We start from the raw sequence: 19,516 nt of genomic DNA, 5'->3' as shown, positions 1-19,516 counted from the left end.
AAAGCCAAAGTTTCCCTAAGATTCTGGTAAGTACACATTTTTGCAATGGTCCATGAAAATTCATCTAATTCAACACTATGGAACTAAATTAAACCTCTCTGCATTCACCAAACATTCTGCCAGAAGGAATGTTGCATTTTGTCAAGGTAGATGAACAAAATGTTTCCCTCTGTAGCTGAGCCTCATCTAAAGCTACATTTAAAAGTGTGATGATGCACATTTCTACCAGATGTCTTTCCCCAAAATCATCTGGATTTTATAGACTGTCACTATACTTTGTGCCAGAACTCTTGCAGTATAATTTATTTGTTCAGGAAAATGTTTTCAGCTTTACCACGTACTAAATCTGAATAAATCAGAAACCAATTTGTTTAATTCAATAAATACTGTTACACTCCAGAACTGGACAATTTGAGTATCTGGATCAACATAACCCAGGAATGTGATAATTTGGGTCCTCATACCAGCCGAATCCCTGAAGTAAACATGTCGCTTCTCATCACAGGAGTCTAAGCACTGACTTTTCAGATTCCTAAACTTGGCTCCACACCAAGCCTTTTCCACACATTTCTAATAGGCTTGGGTGGACCCACTTATATACATGTCCACAGTGCAGTTTGGCCATTATTTAAGTGACTCCTCGGAGATTTTTATGATCATGAATATATTAGCCTTTATTTCAGTCAAAATTATTTATTTGCTTTTCAGCAGCACATATGGTTTAAGACAACTACAGTAGCTATTTCCTATTTTCAGTCAGTCAGGTCTAAAAGCTTCATCCTGGCATTGTTATTATGTTCTTCCAATGAGAAAATTGATGTCTCAATAGAAAGTCACTGCCCGTCAAGACCACTTGACCTTTCCTGTTTAATGAATGACAGTGTTTACTTGAAACCCACATTCAATAACCACAGGTGGTGGCACACACTTGTAATCCCAGCTACTCGGGAGGCTGAGGCAGGAGGATCACAAGTTGGAGGCCAACCTTAGCAACTTAGAGAGACTCTATCTCACAAAATAAAATAAAAAGGACTGGAAATGTAGCACAGAGATCGAGCGCTCCTGGGTTCACTCCTGGGTACTACAAAACAAGTAAACAAAGAACAAAAATCTAGGTCTAAAGATACATATCCATTTACTATCCACTTTCATTTCTGATTACTGCCCAACACAGCTTCTTTCTATAGCCCAGACATCTCTCTAGTCTACCTCTGAGACTGCATTCATAGTTCCTATCACCGCTCAAAAAATCTACGTATGTGTATGTATCTTTCTGTATCTCCACTTAATTAAATTGAAGAAAATTTTCCCATTTTCTTTCTGTGTATCTTTTATCCTTCTTCTCTTATTCCATCAATAATAAGCAGATATATATAACATAGTGTGATTGATTATAAGCATAATAACAATTTATGTTATTCTATTTTATTTTCTTGAGATGGAGGTCCCCAAACCTGGCCTGGAACTCTTGGGCTCAAGTGATCCTCCTGCTTCAGCCTACTGAGCAGCTGAGACTATGGGCCTATACTACTGTGCATGGCCCAATACCAATTTTTTCTTTTTGGTACCAGTGTTGAATCCAGGGGTGCTTAACCACCAAGCCACATTCCCAGCTCCTTTTTTTGGGTCCTGGAGATTGAACTCAGGAGCATTCGACCACTGAGCCACATCCCCAGCCCTGTTTTGTATTTTATTTAGATATAGGGTCTCGCTGAGTTGCTTAGCGCCTTGCTTTTGCTGAGGCTGGCTTTAAATTCGCTATCCTCCTGCCTCAGCCTCCCCGGCCACTGGCATTACAGGCATACACCACTGCACTCGGCACATTCCCAGCTCTTCTAAATTTTTATTTTTAGTCAGATCTCACTAAGTTGCTTTGGTTGGCCTCAAACTTGTGATCCTTCTGCATCAGCCTTCCAAGCCACTGGTATTACGGGTGTGCACCAACATGCCCTGCTTGATACCAATTTTTTTGAGGGGGAGGTACCAGGGATTGAACTCAACAGCACTTGACCACTAAGCCACATTCTCAGCCCTATGTTGGATTTTATTAAGAGAGAGGGTCTCACTGAGTTGCTTAGTGTGTTGTAGTTGCTGAGGCTGGCTTTGAACTCTCCATCCACCTGCCTCAACCTCCCAAACTGCTGGGATTACAGGCTTGCACCACCACGCCCACTGTGCCTGGTCCAATACCAACCCAATTTTTTGTTTTTGATTTTAGTTCATTTGGGTTCTTCCTTTTTTGGGAAGTGGAGGGTGCTTAAGATTAAATCCAGGGCTAGGGATGTGGCTCAAGCTATAATGCGCTCACCTGGCATGCGCAGGGAGCTGGGTTCGATCCTCAACACCACATAAAAATAAAAAATAAAAAGATATTGTGTCCACCTAACAAAAACTAAAAAATAAATATATATATATAAAAAGATTGAATCCAGGGGCCTTATACATGCTAGGTGAGCACTTTGCCACTGAGCTATACCCACAGTTCCTAGTTTGTTTGTTTGTTTTTTGGAACTAGGGATCAAACCCAGGGCCTCACACATGCTAGGCAAGTGCTCTACCACTGAACTATACATCCAGCTCCCTAGTTTTAATAGTTTAATAAACATCTCCATAGGCCCTTAAATTTGGCAGAAATGCACAAGGTAAGTCTTTCTTTGTGAACCACATTTTTTTACTTTAAGGTTGCAAATATTATTTTGAGATTGCATTATCACACACTTCATTTGCATTCCCTCATATATGCAAGGTCTTAAATATTTTTTTTTAATGATACTGAGGATGGAACCCAAGGCCTCAGACACGCTAGTCAAGTGCTCTACCATTGAGCTACCTCCCCAACTCTCTTAGTTTTTAAAATTTTATCTATTTATCTATCTATCTATCTATTTAGTGATGCTGGGGATTAAACCCAGAGCCTTGTGCATGAGAAGCAGGCACTCTATTAATTGAGCTATATCCCCAGTCCCCTCTTAGTTTTGTTTTTGTTTTTTTTAACAGTTTTTTTTCCTTAATGTTTATAAAGTACAGTGTTAAAGATTATAAATTCAATTGTTGGGCTGGGGATGTGGCTCAAGCAGTAGCGCACGCCTGGCATGTGTGCGGCCCAGGTTCTGTCCTCAGCACCACATACAAACAAAGATGCTGTGTCCGCCGAAAACTAAAAAATAAGTACTAAAAAATTCTCTCTCTATCTCTCTCTCTCCCCCTCTTCTCTCTCTCTCTCTCTCCCCCCTTTCTCTCTCCCCCTCCTCTCTCTCTCTCAAAAAAATAAATAAATAAATAAATTCAGTTGTTGACAGTATCCTGGAAAGTGAATCAAATGAGTGATTTAGAACTGATGGTGGTAACTATAGCAAAAGAGGGACCCTATACCTTGTTTAAAGAGGAATTCAAATTCTGCCAAGGGAAATGCAGGCCCATTATTAAGAGATAACATAAATTATCAAAGGAAGCTAAAATTGGAATCTTTTTTGTGAAATTTACCAATGTTTAAATCAGAGCACCTTTTCAGCCAAATTAAATACACAGACCACGAGTCTGCAATCTCGCACAGTTGCTTGGTAGTCAGTCGGATGAATCATAATAGGCTGAGCTAAGACTCCAAGATGAGAGTACCCACTTGGAAAGAGGAGATACAGCTGCAAGAAATAGAAGAAAGAAGTTCAGGCTGAGATTAATATAATAAGGGTTTCTTAACCTTGGTTCATTGACATTTGCGTCAGATAATTATTTGTTGTCACTAGCTGCCCGTTATAGGATATTTTGGAGCACGCCCGCCCTTACCGACTCTTTGACAGTAGCATATCCCCACCCATTCTCCCTTGTGGCAATCAACAGTGTTTCTAGACATTACCAGATATCCCCCTGCAAAGCAAAATTGCCCTGGATTGAGAACCACAGGTGCAGAGTTGGAAGCCATAAAGCATGAAAATTGGTATCAAGGAAATGGGGTAGCATGTGAATGTTCTAACGGGGTGCGGGGGGCACAGAAGCTTGGAGCCTGGGAGACAGCAAACTAGCAGAGGCAAGAAATGTGATAACAGAGGTCAAGGTTCTCCAGAGGACTGGCAGTCCAAAACTGGAACCTAGGAATAAGGAGTAGCAATAAGGCAATAACCCAGTTGCCAAATTAGAGGATGAAGAAGTGGGAGCATGGGTCAAGATGTCTGCCAAGTTAGTTACACTCTGAACAGGGAACATGGCTGAGTTCAAGTCTGGGACAAAGCACAGCTTATAGGTAGGAACTGGAAGACGCATGCTGTGGGAATCTGAGCAATACAATGAGGCAGGGACAGTCATCTAACCAGTGATGACAGGAAGCAGGATGACGGATATGCATGGGGGCTTGTTATTCCCTCTCAAGGACCAGGAAGGTTGTCACAGCTGCAGAGAACAATTCTGGACTGGATGCTGGTTCATTATTATATTTCTACTTTATTATATATTAAATTAATGTCCTTTATGTTATTGTAGTAATAGAAACCCAGGAAAGTGAGGGATTTGTCCATGACATTTTTTCCTTGAGGCAGGGGTAAGAATTGTCCCATTTCTTATAGCCAGTCTGCACTACCAATTGAGAAAAGGTTGAAGTGAGAATCTCTGGAGAGACCTCTGAATAGCACCAAGTCTTGCAATTGCCTCCCTGGGAGCAAGGACTGAGCATTTATTGTTCTGTATGGGAAAGTCCAACTTGAGAGTTTTAATGTATAGTTTTCTTCATCACTGTTGAAAATCTCAAAGTCTGCCCTTTGTGTCTCAAATTGGCAGCTGGGATGCATGTGGCCCAGAGCTGTTTTGTTTTAAATCCATAGTTTAAAAGTTAGAAACCTTTCACATTAAAAAACATAAGCCAGGCATTGTGGTGCATACCTATAATCCCAGAGACTCCTGAGGGATTAGGCAGGAGGATTGTAAATTTGGGCTGTGTAGCGAGTCCTTGTCTCAAAATCAAAAAATAAAAAGGGACTGGGGATGTAGTTCAGTGGTAAAATGCTTGCCTAGCATTTGAGAAAGCTCTGGATTTAACCCCCAGTTCCAGGAAAAAAAAAAAAAAAAGTAACCTATTGTTTCTATCTGTCTTCAAAATAAATGTAGACTCCAATAATTTCTTACCACCCTTACTGTTACCACTCTAGTCTAAGTCACTGTTATCTCTAGCCAGGATTCTACAATAATTTTCTAACTGATCTCCTGATTTCTATGCTTTCTACACCACACATAATAGTCTCTTGTTTTTGTTTTTTGTTTTTGTTGTAGTTGTAAATGGACACAATACCTTTGTTTTATTTACTGAGAACCAAACCCAGTGACTCACACGTGTTAGGCAAGTGCTCTAACACTGAATCCCATAAAAGTCTCTTCTAAACATAGCAGAAACAGGCATCTTTCTATAATACAAATCAGATTTATCTTTCTGCTCAAAATCCTCCAACAAACTACAAGTATTTACATGATCTCACCTCTCACATCCTGTTGAACTGCTTTCCTTCTGTTTGTCCTTTGCTCATTTTTTCTCACCTCATTCTAGATGTACTGACATCCTTCTGTTTCTGGAACACATTAGATACCCTTCTGTTGGAGGGATGGCAGTTCCCGGAACATTGTTCAAGCCTTTGCACTTCTCTTTTCAACAGTCCTACTCAGTCTACCTTATTGAAAATTAAAACCACTCCCATCTCCTTCATCCTGTCCTGTCTTTCATCTTTCTAGATTACTTACACCTTTAACACAGATACAATTTACTTTTTTTAAGACCTATATGTGAAACAGTATTACAATAATTTACTGTTTTATTTTATTGATTGACTGATTGATCGTAGTACTGGGGATTGAACCCAGTGGTGCTCAGCTATCACTGAGCTATATCCTCAGTTCTTTTTCTTTTGAGACAGAGTCTCACTAAATTGCCAAGCCTGGTCTTGAACTTGGAGATCCTCCTACCTTGGCCTCTCAAGTAGCTGGGATTTCAGATATGCACCACACCTGGCTTGTGACTTTTATTTTTATTTTTAATTTCTGGGTACCGGGGATTGAACATAGGGACACTTGAGCACTGAGCCACATACCTAGCTCTATTTTGTATTTTATTTGGAGACAGGATCTCACTGAGTTGCTTAGCACCTCACTTTCGCTGAGGCTGGCTTTGAACTGGTGATCCTTGTGCCCCAGCCTCTCCAAACTGCTGGGATTACAGGCGCGCACCCCCATGCCCAGATAATTTTTATTTTTTTACTATCTATCTCTGCCTGCTAGAATCTAAAATTTGGAAAAAAAAAATTCTTATTTAATGAAGAATCCTAACCAGCTAGAATAAGGCCTGAAAAATGTAGGCACTTAGTAAGAATTTGTTGAATGAATGAGTGATCAGGATTCAGAAATGGTGGTTGCTATTTCTGGATTCTGTGAAGGGGTGGATCATGACTCCCCCAAAAACAATTTGATAAAGTCCTAACCTCCTAATGTACATACATGTCAAGGAATGCCAGTTTGCCATTTACCCACCAGAAGAGGCATGAAATAGATTTTCCCTCACAGCCTTCATAAGGGAACAACCTTGATTTCACATTTCTAGCCTCCAGGCTGCAAGATAATACATTTCTGATATTTTAAGCCATCTGGGAACATATTTTATGATGCTCTGTTAAGGTAGTCCTAGGAAACAAATAGTCTTCAGACTAACTGAGGTGTAAGGGATGTTTGGAAACTTAATCAGATCTGGAGGTGCTGTAAAGGAATATACAAACAAGGAGTAATAATTAAACAAGAATATGCCCTTAAGGGTTAACTAAATCTGCTTAAGAACCCCATAGGATAGTTGTATTCTACCTTCTTTTCTTCTGCTCTAAATCATAGGGAAAATTCTAGCATGTATTTTCCATGAAGAATTCAGCTGGCCCAGAGGCTCAGGAGACTGAGACAGGAGGATTGTGAGTTCAAAGCCAGCCTCAGCAAAAGTGAGGCCCTGGGCTGGGGATGTGGCTCAAGTGGTAGCGCACTTGCCTGGCATGCGTGTGACCCGGGTTCGATCCTCAGCACCACATACAAACAAAGATGTTGTGTCTGCCGAAAAACTAAAAAAATAAATATTAAAAAAATTCTCTCTCTCTCTCAAAAAAAAAAAAATAATAATTAAAAAAAAAAAAGTGAGGCCCTAAGCAACTCAGTGACACCCTGTCTCTAAATAAAATACAAAATAGGGCTGGGTATGTGGCTAAGTGGCTGAGTGCTCCTGAGTTCAATCCCTCGTAGCCAAAATAATAATAATAATTGTTGGGAAAACATATAACGGCAGCAGCACCCCAGAGAAAAACCCCAACATGGCGCCTAACGACCCTCTTCTCTTTTTTTCTTTCACTGGCGCGAAACGTTCCCGCTGGCGCCAATGTTCAAACCCTGCTAGTGGGAAGCCTTAACCCCAATAAGAATTAACTTCTTGGGCTCCAGAACTGACATATGGAAGAGCTTGCCAATAAACTGGCGACCCGTTATCTACCTCAGCCCTGCTACCTCTCCTTAGACCTATATAAACACACAGCCTCTGGTAATAAAGCGGAACCTCTCCGGTGATCTGTGTCGTGTGGTGTCTCCCATTTGTAGTGAGGTGCGGCGTCTTCCAGTCTTACAATAATTCACTGGGCAGCATTCAGCTCCTCTTGAGGCTTTGTCTCCAAGCCTAAACTGATCCTTGAATTAATTTATTCATCTGCTTTCTAGAAGATTAGGATCTTCTCTGGTACAAGGCTTTGTTTGAAGGGATTCCGTTCATCCTCAAGATATCGCCCCCCCATACCCCCAGGAGAATTGGAGCCATGTGTTCTACTTCTACCCAAGCCCTGTGATGATCATGCTCTCTAAGCAGGGTCAGTAATGATACTGGAAGAGGGAGACTCCTGGCTTTGGTCAGGATAATCGTTGTGAGCTATTAGGGATTTTGCATGGGCTTTTCTTGAAAGAAGGAGGTTCCTTCTACTTGCCATTTTGTTTTATAAGGTAGTTCAAACCACCACCTGGGCTATTTGGCTGCAAAATTCCTAATAGCCTAAAAGAACAGGTCACAGACACCAGGAAGGTAGCCATGTTCTAGTATGCAGTGAGCTGGAAGAATTTGTCACTGGGGAGGATCAGCTACCAGAAGGAATGAGAGGGCAGAGTAAGATCCCAGGTCTGAAAGAACAGAGCAGCAAAGACAGAAGCCAATTCTTGTTCAGTGGAGTACGACACTTGAAGGAAATGATTTGGTGTCAAGGAATAAGTCAGGATCCTGGGGATAGAACTGTGAGTAAAGGTTCCAGAGATTCTGGCAATGACATTGATTTAAGGGTAAACTGAAAATGCTCTCCTGAGGCTTTAAAATTATCTTTGGTTCTGAACAGGATTTGTAGCAGAGCCAAACACTTATTAAGCATATATTAAATACCTCTGATATATTAGAACTTGTGCTAGGCACTGTGGAGTACAGAGACTGCCGCAGTCTGGCTGGGCACAAAATCACGAGCAACTCACAGCCTTGTAGATTCAAACAGCAATTCTTTATTCCCAAACTCACACCTGCACTCTACAAACATGTTCTGGGCAAATCCATGTTCTGGGCAAAATCCACACACTCCACCAGGCTCTGAATCCCAAATACTCTCTGAATCCTGCGAGAACTCAATGGGAACTCAAGGAGTGGGCGCGCCTGAGGCAGCAGGATACGCCCTATTCCCAGCAGGATACACCCTAAACCTGGATCTGCCCTGGTCCTTGAGCAAGGTCACCTTACATGCAATGTCACTGCAAATGACCTGGGTCATGCCATGCGTCATACCTACTTGGCAATGGCTCTCAGCATCTCCCCACTTCTGATTAATTAAACGACAAGCAATGTGGCTTAAGGACCGTGCCTGGTAGGTTGTCCAATTCAACATATGGTTCTTACCCGTCATGGGAAAAACTGACCTCTAGGCGTCAGCCTCCTGTCTTAGGTTGATACCACTGCAATTGGATCATATCCGTCACTGACTACCGGTCCAGCATACAGCCATACTTGTGGATAGGCCTATGCACCAGTTGGGGGGTGAGGTTCTTGCCTCACCTCTGTTGGCCCCCAAATTTGGCCTTGGTGCCAGTGGGGGGTGAGGTTCTTTGCCTCACCTCTGTTGGCCCCCAAATTTTAGACCATCACTAGCAGAAGGGAGGAGGATACAGAAATGCCACGACACCAAGCCAATTAACGGCTCCTTTGGAAAAATTGCATCACTGGTGACACCATCAGCAAAGATATGCCAGCACTACCACAATTCGCTGCACCAAACGATAGTTCACAATGCATACAAGTGATACATAGTCCAGGCAAGTTCTGCAAGCAGTTCAAAGTGGAGGAGTCTATCAATATGTCCATTTCCTCCCAAAGTAAATCGACTCCTTGATTGAGCATTACTTGTTGAGTTATATTCATTGATGCATCAGTTTATATAGTTTACTGTGATAGCTATCATAGAAGCTGTAGTTTGGTTTTATCTTTGTCTTCACCGGCACTGGGATGGAGATAGGAATTCTGGCAATGATGCTAAAGAGACATTATCCTGAACAGAATTATTAAATATGATGAAAAGGAAAGGTGAAAGTAAACAAACAGATCTGTTAACCTCCTTTAAAAACAATCCTTAACAGCTGTTTACCTAATTTAAATTAAACGATTTAAATCACGTGAATAAAAAAAAATTTGGATCCATTTTTCATGAGCGCTCCTCATATATGAAATATGGACATACGCACATACAGACATACAACACAAAACACAAGAGTGCACACAAATGTACAACACATAAGACAATAGTAAAGGCCTTGTAGCTTTACCTAGGTGAAATCTCCATTGCAATGTTTAAAAACTCCACAGTCAAAAAATAAAACTGATCAGAAAAACATTAACCTAGGTCTATATGAGCTCAAAAATAAAATAGAACTTTATGATGTGGGAAAAAGCAATAATAAAATAGATATTGAAAAAAGCATCCTGGTTAATCACTGTCGCAGATGTAAGAATAGCCAAGCTGGAGCTCTGGATATCAGCTGTTATGGATTTGAGTCAAATCGTCTTTTTTTTGGTCTGTAGAAATTGCTTTGGTTAGTCTCTCTGGAATCCAAATCGGCTGCTGTTCTCCCTGTGGAAACACACAAACAGAACCCCAACTCCAGACAATCACTGGGTCAGGACCTTTCCATTGTCCTGTTAGAATATCTTTCCAAAGTACCTTAGGCTTATGTACATTTTTTTGGATACATATGCCTTTCTGCAGCACTAAGTCCTGATGAATCCAAATTTAAAAAGTTTAGAGTAAAAAGCATTATTTTAAGTTTATCTTTGGGGGATATATACCCCTTTCCAATTCCCTCTTTTTGCTTTAATAAGTACGTTTTAATAGTTTGATGAGCTCTTTCAACTATGCCTTGTCCCTGTGGATTGTATGGGATTCCTGTTATATGAGTAATGCCAAATGATGAGCAAAATTGTTTAAAAGAGGTAGAAGTATAACCAGGACCATTATCTGTTTTTAACTGTTTAGGAACGCCCACAGTGGCAAAATTTTGTAAGCAATGAGCTATAACATCTTTAGTTTTTTCTCCGGCATGAAGGGAGCCCATCAAAAATCCGGAAGAAGTATCAACTGTAACATGTAAATATTTTAATTTTCCAAATTCTGGCAAGTGTGTGACGTCCATCTGCCAAATATGGTTAGGTATCAGTCCTCTAGGATTGACTCCAAGATTAACTTGTGGTAAAAAGGTCACACAATTTTGACATTGTTTTATTATATGTCTGGCTTGTTCCTTAGTTATTTTAAAACGCTTTTGTAAAGTATTAGCATTAACATGGAATCTTTTATGAAAATTTGTAGCTTCTTCTAGTGTAGAGAAAATATGTATGTCGTGTAGTTTTATCTGCTAAATCATTGCCCAAACTAAGGGCTCCAGGCAATCCTGTATGTGCCCTGATATGTCCTATAAAGAATGGATCTTTTCTGTCCCAGATTAGACTTTGTATAGTGGAAAACAAAGAGAAAACAGTAGAGGAAGGAGAAATCCTACCAGCATCTTCAAGGGATACTATAGCATTAACTATATACTGACTATCAGAAAATAAATTAAATACAGAATCTTTAAACATCACAAAAGCTTGTAAAACTGCATTAAGCTTTACCTTTTGAGCTGATTGTTTGGATACTAAAAATGTAAAAGTTTGATCAGGGGTAACTACTGCAGCTGTACCATTATTTGACCCATCAGTGAATATATTTGGAGCATTCATGATAGGGGTTTTTCTTGTCATTTTTGGAAAAACTACAGGATACTTAGACCAAAAAGACAACAAAGGATTAGATGGTAAGTGATTATCAAATGTAACATTAGATTTACACATAATTATTGCCCAAGTATTTAACTCATTAGCTAACTCATCAATTTGATCAATAGTATATGGAGTAATAATTTTATTGGGAGAAATTCCAAACACTCCCTTCGCTGCTTTTATTCCTTTGAGTATTAATTGTCCTACAGCCTCAGGATACCTAGTAAGAATAGTGTTAGGAGAATAAGATAAATGTATCCACAATAATGGACCTTCTTGCCAAAATACTCCTGTAGGAATATTTTTTGTTGGTAGTACAATAAATAATAAAGGCAAACTTATACCAATTCTATCCAAATGCATATTTTCCATATATGTTTCAATAATTTTTAATGCCTTTCTTGCTTTAGGAGTTAACATGTGGGGTGAATTTGGATCTGATGGACCTTTTAGAATATCAAATAAAGGTTCCAACTCTCCTGTTGGTATGCCTAGATAAGGCCTTATCCAATTTATGTCTCCCAATAACTTTTGAAAGTCGTTAAGTAATTTGAGTTGATCTACTCGTATTTGAATTTTTGGTGGATGGACCATGGTTGAGGATAATAGAACTCCTAAATAATTAATTGGAAAATTTAATTGTACTTTATCTATTGCTATCTCTAGATTATAATTTTTTAATAAGTTTGTAAGTGTGGCATAACATTCCAGCAATGTGTTTTTATCTTTATGTGCTAATAATACATCATCCATATAGTGAAATATTTGTAGTTCAGGATTTTGATTTCTAAGTGGCTGGATTGCTTTGTTAACATAGATTTGACACATAGTTGGACTGTTAGCCATCCCTTGAGGGAGTACTTTCCATTCATATCTCTGATCAGGACATTCATGATATAGTGCAGGGATAGTAAATGCAAAACGTGGACTATCCTCAGGATGAATTGGAATTGAAAAAAAACAATCTTTAATATCTATAGCTAAAACATGCCAGGTTTTTGGCAAAGCAGACAATTGAGGAATCACTGATTGAGCAGGTCCCATAATAACCATCTCATTATTAATGGCTCTTAAATCTTGCAATAATCTCCATTTACCAGATTTCTTTTTGATCACAAAAATGGGAGTATTATGGGGAGATACGGAAGGTTGTATATGTCCCTCCGCTAATTGTTGTTTGACCAGATCATGGGCTACTTGTATCTTTTCTTTAGTCAGGGGCCACTGATGAACCCACACTGGTCTTTCTGATTTCCAAGTAATTTTGATTGTCTCAGTGGCCCTTTCTGAAAATCCAACCCATGTCTGTCTGTTCCTTGATCTATTTGTATTGGTGCTGCTATACCTTGTTCTTGTTCTCCTAATCTTTTTTCTTTCCTAAAACCTTGTCTAGCCCTAGTAGTGGGCGCATTAGGATTGATGTTATTTGTTAACATCAAACCTAATTGATCTAGGACATCTCGTCCCCATAAATTTACAGGAAGATGATCCAATACATATGGCTGTATAGTTCCTTCACATCCTTCAGGATCCTTCCAATCTAATATCATTGCACTTCTATGGGGATTAGTCGCCACTCCTAGGCCTCGAACCGTTTGAGTGGCTTGTTGTAATGGCCAATGTTTTGGCTATTCTTGACGAGATATCATGCTAAGGTCAGCACCTGTGTCCAGTAGCCCATTAAACTCATGTCCTTGAATATTTAGTTTTAGCATTGGGCGAGAATCTAAATTTAAAGACAGCATAGTCCAATCTACACCTGTGGAGCCTAATCCCCTGGAACCTCTTTCTACACTACGACTAGAAAATTTATTATGTAGGCTGGGTATTATTAACAACTGTGCTATTCTATCTCCTGGTGAAATTACTGATATACCTCTTAGAGAACTAGCTATAATTTTTATTTCACCTACATAATCGGGATCAATTACCCCAGGACTTATCATAAGTCCATTTAGTGTAGATGAACTACATCCCAATAATAAGCCTACTGTTCCTTGGGGAAGAGGTCCTTTTACTCCTGTGGGAATGATTTGAACTCCCATCTCTGGAGTTAGTACTGCTCTGGCAGAGGTGCAGTTGTCCAACCCTGCGCTCCCTCGGGTTTGTCTGATGAGAGATTTAATGGACAGTGTGTCCTGAGCACTACCCTGATGGTGTTGCTGGGTTCCTCCACTGCCCCGTATATTTGTGGTTGTGGGCCCCAGAGCATTGGGCCCCCCGGTCCGTTTTTTGATAAGGGAATACCCTCTATGGTGGTTTGATTACGGCATTCATTAGCCCAATGTCTCCCTCTACGGCATCGTGGGCAAATACCCGGTATTCTATTCCTTTGATACCTAGTTTTGTTAAACCCTCCTCCTATGGGGCAACTCCTTTTAAAATGTCCTGTTTGTTCACACTTGTAGCATGTTTTTGGCCTGGCATCTAAAGCCTGTTGTACTGCAGCTGCCAAGACTTGCCCTTGTTCATTAATGTCTATACATAATTTAATATATGTGTTTAAATCTTCATGTCTCCATGGTCTAATGACCTCTCTGCAGCAACGATTTGCTTGGTCATAAGCCAGTTGTTTTATAAATGGCATTGCCTGTTCTGTAGCCCCCAAAATTCTGGAAGCTGTTTGAATAAGCCTATCTACAAATTCAGCGTAAGGTTCATTAGTTCTCTGTATTACCTTAGATAGCTGACCTTGTAAATCTCCATGTCCTTGTAAAGTCTTCCATGCCCTAACTGCGTCTGCAGCAATTTGTGCATATATAGCAGGATCATATTCAATTTGTTGCCATTGACCCTCATAAGGTCCTTTTCCTAACAACATATCTAGATTTCTTTGAGCGTAACCGGCTGCTGCATTTCGCCTAGCTATCTCCGTGCAAAATTCCTCATTGGCAACCTTCCATAACAAATATTGTCCTCCATTTAGCACAGATTTACACATGCTAGCCCAATCTGCTGGTATCATGTCCCAGTTAGTAATGGACTTGACTACGCTTACCGTGAAGGGTGCTTGGGGACCATAGGTTGTTACAGCCTCCTTTAACTGCTTCACTGTTTTAAAATCTAAAGCACGGTGAATTCGCTGCCCTCCTACCTGTTCAAGTACAGGGCATGCTAATCTTTGAGGTCCTGTCTCAGGATCCCATTTATCAACTATGGGGTTTGAGGGCCACTCAGCTGTCTCCATAGGTGGGGCTGTTGGTTGAATTATGCCCTCTGGTGATAAAACGGAGTTAGTAACAGCCTCCTGTTGTAGCCTTTTTCCTAATAACCCCTTTTCCTTTAAATTTTCTTCCTCTGTCTGACTAGCTCGAGAGACCTTCTCTTTTGCTTGATCTAAAATGTCTTTCTCCATGGTCTGAACCTCTAACAATTTACTTAACACCTTTTCGGTTTGTTTTTTACTAATTTCTAATCTACTATAAAGATAACGCAACCCAATAAGATAACACAAAACAAAACCGAAACTGAATGAAACAAAAACTGAATAAAAAATCGTTGTATCAATTTTCTCTTCCTCAGGGCCGACAAACTTCAAACCTTTAGCCAACCATTTTTCCCAGTTTGCCTGAGAAATTTCTAGGGATAGGCAGCTTGAAACAAAAACAAAATAAATCAAAACAAGAACACATTGTTTTTTGAAATGGTCACCCATTCTCTCGCCTTCCCTCAGGGGCGAGCAATTTCACTTACCTCTAAGTTTCAGACGTTCCGCGTACAGGCCACCAAATGCCGCAGTCTGGCTGGGCACAAAATCACGAGCGACTCACAGCCTTGTAGATTCAAACAGCAATTCTTTATTCCCGAACTCACACCGGCACTCTACAAACATGTTCTGGGCAAAATCCACACACTCCACCAGGCTCTGAATCCCAAATACTCTCTGAATCCCGCGAGAACTCAACGGGAACTGAGGCAGCAGGATACGCCCTATTCCCAGCAGGGTACACCTTAAACCTGGATCCGCCCTGGTCCTTGAGCAAGGTCGCCTTACATGCAATGTCACTGCAAATGACCTGGGTCATGCCATGCGTCATACCTACTTGGCAATGGCTTTCAGCAAGAGACGATAGACATTATTTCCAAGGAGATTCCAGTTGGTAGTGGAAAATTTAAAAATAAACGAATGACAAATATAGTGTGTTAAGTGTGATAAAAGAAGCATGACAGAAGAGGGGAATGATGTAGTGGTTAAGAGTTCAGGCTCTCGGTCCAACAAATCTAAGTTTAGATCCTGCCTCTACAATCGCAGTTTGCATGATCTTGAGAAAGCCTGTCTGTTGATATTCTTTCTTATAATTGAGAATAATAATAGTTCTTACCTATTGTATAAGATTCTTACGAGGATCAAATTAGATCATACATGCCTGGCAGCTAGTAAATTTTCAATAACATTGATTATTATTTACAATAATAATAATAATTATTATAATTTTCTGTAGGAAAATAATGTCAGGAAATGGTTCCAAGGCAAGGTGGCATTTGAGTTGAATATTGAAGAACAAAAGGAAGTTGGCTGGGCCTGGGAGGAAGCTATTGAATTGCTTTTGTTTTTAAATTATGCCCTGCCAGACTCCTCAAAAGATTTTAGGTAAGATAATGAATTCAATGATAGTCAATTGAATTCAAGATGCCTGTGAGTAACAAGGGATTTTTTTTTTCTTCTTCTCAGCACTGGGGATTGAACCCAGGGTTGCTCTACCACTGAGCTACATCCTCAGTCCTTTTTGAGACAGGGTTTTGCTAAGTTGCTCAAGGCTGACTTGGAACTTGCAAGCCTCCTGCCTCAGCCTCCCTTAGAAGCTGGAATTACAGGTGTTCCCAGTGACACAGGATGTTTTGATCTCTTCATTTTAACCCCTTCTACAATCCCAGGTCTTACATAGTTGCTGATTTTTAATTGTAGCTCCATACATGAATACAACTGTTAATATATCTTTCACTTGATTTTTAACACTGCAGATAAAAATAACATAAAATTAAAGATGCCAGTCCAGTATTTTATTTTGATTAAAAAACTGACATTTGGGCTTAGTAGTAGAGTGCTTGCCCAGCATGTGTGAAGCATTGGGTTTGATCCTCAGCTCCGCATAAAAATAAATAAATAAAATAAGGGTATTGTGTCAAAAAAAAGAAACTGACATTCAAGACTTCTTAACCCAGGAAAACTGACTTTGTTTACAAAAGAAAAGGGGCAGCAAAATGAGAACACTTTAGTAGACATATTAGATTAATTTGGTATGGGCCAAAAAAAGAAAAAGTAAAACTGATGAAGAAATCTTTGTGTAAATAACTATAGAAAATAATTCAAATTAATACAAAACAAAGGAATATCAATAAAAATATTTAGCTGAGTGCCGGTAGCATTTGCCTGTAGACCCAGCTCCTCAGGAAGCTGATGCAGCTGGATCACAACTTCAAAGCCACCCTGGGCAAATTAGCAAGAGCTTGTCTCAATAAAAAAGGGTTGGAAATATAGCTCAGTGGTAGAGTGCTTGCCTATCATTCACAAGGCCCTCATTTCAATCCCCCATACAACAAAAAAGAAAAAAATTCATAACTTAATTTCATTCTACAGGAAGTTAATATAGAAATTAAATGGTCAAAATTAAGTTTATTCCAAAAGATACACTTTGGCTGGTCGTGGTAGTGCATGCCTGTAATCCCAGCAGCTTGGGAGGCTAATGCAGGAGGATCATGAGTTCAAAGTTAGCCTCAGGAACTTGGTGAGGCTCTAAGCAACTTAGTGAGACCCTTCTCTAAATAAAATATTTTAAAAAAGGGGTGGGGATGTTGCTCAGTAGTTAAGTCACCCTGGGTTCAATCTGTGGTACAAAAAAAACAACAACAACAAAAAAAACCTTTGGCTGAAAAGTCATCCATATTAATATAATTCTAACATGTTTGCATTCATAAACAGAATCAGAACATCCTTGGGTGCAAAAGAGTGGATCAGAATCTTCAGGGCTTACCTGACATTCCAAGTGGATGAGCCTCGAAAGCAGTTGGAGCTCTCTGTCTACAGTTTAAGAAATCAGGGATACAAATCCAGATTTGGAACTCATCACTGTGTAAAGTATTAATCTGTTTTATAAGTGTTTGTTGAATGTTAAGATTCTTTTTAGTCAGATCTACAAGCATTATGTATAGAGGAATTGCACCTGTAGAGTCAACCATTTTAATTTAACTCTTACTGAATACGCAAATGAACTCAAACAGCTTAGAGAATGATAATTGGAGAAACTGAAGCCTACCGATGCTTGGACATTGCAAAGTCCTCCCTCCAAATAGAATATGTTTGGTTATAAGATGAAATATTTTTATCTTTATGTTTCTAATAATTCACTGAACTTTTCTCATAAATATATATTTTTTCCTTTTAAATTTGTTCCCATAGATTTCCTCATTCTCCACCCTACCAAGGTCATGGAAGATTTAGAGGAACCATTATTTGAAGAATTTGATAATTATTCCTATGCCTTGGAATATTACTCTCCAGAGTCTGGTATGGAGGAAAAAGTCCACCTGGGAATTGTTCACTGGGTCTCCCTGGTGTTATGTGGTTTAGCATTTGTCCTGGGAATTCCAGGAAATGCCACTGTCATTTGGTTCACAGGATTCAAATGGAAGAAGACAGTCACTACTCTCTGGTTTCTTAATCTAGCTATTGCGGATTTCATTTTTGTTCTCTTCCTGCCCCTGTACATCTCCTATGTGGCCATGAATTTCCACTGGCCCTTTGGCATCTGGTTGTGCAAGGCTAATTCCTTTATTGCCCAGTTGAACATGTTTTCCAGTGTGTTTTTCCTAACAGTGATCAGCCTGGACCGCTATATCCACCTGATTCATCCAGTTTTGTCTCATCGGCACCGAACACTGAAGAACTCTCTGATTGTTATTATATTGGTCTGGCTTTTGGCTTCTCTAATTGGCGGTCCTGCACTGTACTTCCGGGATACTCTGGAGCTCAATAACCACACTCTTTGCTATAACAATTTCCATGAGCATGATCCTGACCTCACCCTGATGAGGCACCACATTCTGACTTGGGTGAAATTTATTGTTGGCTACCTCTTCCCTTTGCTAACAATGAGTATTTGTTACTTGTGTCTCATCTTCAAGGTCAAGAAGCGAAGCATCCTCAGCTCCAGTAAGCATTTCTGGACAATCCTGGCTGTGATCATGGCCTTTTTGATTTGCTGGACTCCCTATCACCTGTTCAGTATTTGGGAGCTCACTATTCACCACAATAGCTATTTCCACCAGGTGTTGCAGGCTGGAATCCCCCTCTCCACTGGTTTGGCATTCCTCAATAGTTGCTTGAATCCCATCCTTTATGTCCTAATTAGTAAAAAGTTCCAAGCTCGCTTCAGGGCCTCAGTTGCTGAGATACTGAAGTACACGCTATGGGAAGTCAGCTGTTCTGGCACAGTGAGTGAGCAGCTCAGGAACTCTGAAACCAAGAATCTGTCTCTCCTGGAAACAGCTCAATAAGTTTACTTTTCCACAAATCAGTACCAGGTTTTTGTGTTGGTCCCCTGACAAATGCTTCCAGTTTAAATTTGGTTCCAAGATTTAGCACTGACCATGTTTTGTTCATTTTGTTGACATCATATTTTTTGTGTGGATATAAAACTTAGAAAGGATCTGTACAATATTTTTTCTGCACTTAATGATCTGTGTCATTCTTGCTAATTATATCACAGTGAATTAATCATCACTGTTGAAGCAGTATTGTTTTTATCTTAACTTTTTAAAGACCATAATTGTTAATATTAAGTGACTAATTAAAAAATGTTAAAATGTTTGCTTAAATCCATTTTAATTTTTACAAGTAACCTATTAGACATATTCTTAAAATACATGTATACTTCTTTATGTAATCTATTCACATTTGTGAATTAAAGTGACAGTTAATTTAAAATTTTTGTTCCAATTAACTACCATTATCCAATAAACTGCTCCAAAATATAGTTGCTTAAACAGGAATTATCGTCTCACAAACTTAAGCATCAGGAATTCAAAGGCACAGAAGGGAGGTTTGTCAGTGCTTTGCTGTCTGGTGCCTCAGCTGGACTTGGTTGTGCAAAAGGCTGAGGCTTGGAACAGTTGAGGTCTGGCTGAGCAGCTTCTGTCTCATCCTTTCACTCCCCATACAGGTACCCCACCATGGCTCTTCAGGGTGGCCAG

General features: G+C 39.8%; 1 protein-coding gene across 5 annotated transcripts in view; it reads left to right on the top strand.

Moving 5' to 3' along the window:
* Cmklr2 (chemerin chemokine-like receptor 2) overlaps nt 1–18,972 on the top strand; it is a 73,136-nt gene extending 54,164 nt beyond the window's left edge. For 3 of the 5 annotated variants that reach the window (XM_058578240.1, XM_046463126.2, XM_058578242.1), the window contains 2 exons: nt 17,247–17,402; nt 17,724–18,972. In XM_058578240.1, coding sequence (XP_058434223.1) covers nt 17,753–18,820 — 1,068 coding nt within the window. In that variant the 5' untranslated portion in view covers nt 17,247–17,402; nt 17,724–17,752 and the 3' untranslated portion in view covers nt 18,821–18,972. Of the gene's footprint in view, nt 1–15,768; nt 15,918–17,246; nt 17,403–17,723 lie in introns of all 5 variants that reach the window. The other 2 variants (XM_058578241.1, XM_046463127.2) reach the window with 2 other exon arrangements.
* The last annotated feature ends 544 nt before the right edge of the window (nt 18,973–19,516 follow it).

The sequence above is a fragment of the Marmota monax genome, unplaced genomic scaffold (genome assembly GCF_021218885.2).
Source record: "Marmota monax isolate L192 unplaced genomic scaffold, Marmota_monax_Labrador192_F-V1.1 WCK01_AAM20220418_F8-fsc00095, whole genome shotgun sequence".
Taxonomy (NCBI): Eukaryota; Metazoa; Chordata; class Mammalia; order Rodentia; family Sciuridae; genus Marmota; species Marmota monax.
Note: the sequence above shows the minus strand (reverse complement) of the source record. Positions and strands in the feature narration are given on the sequence as shown.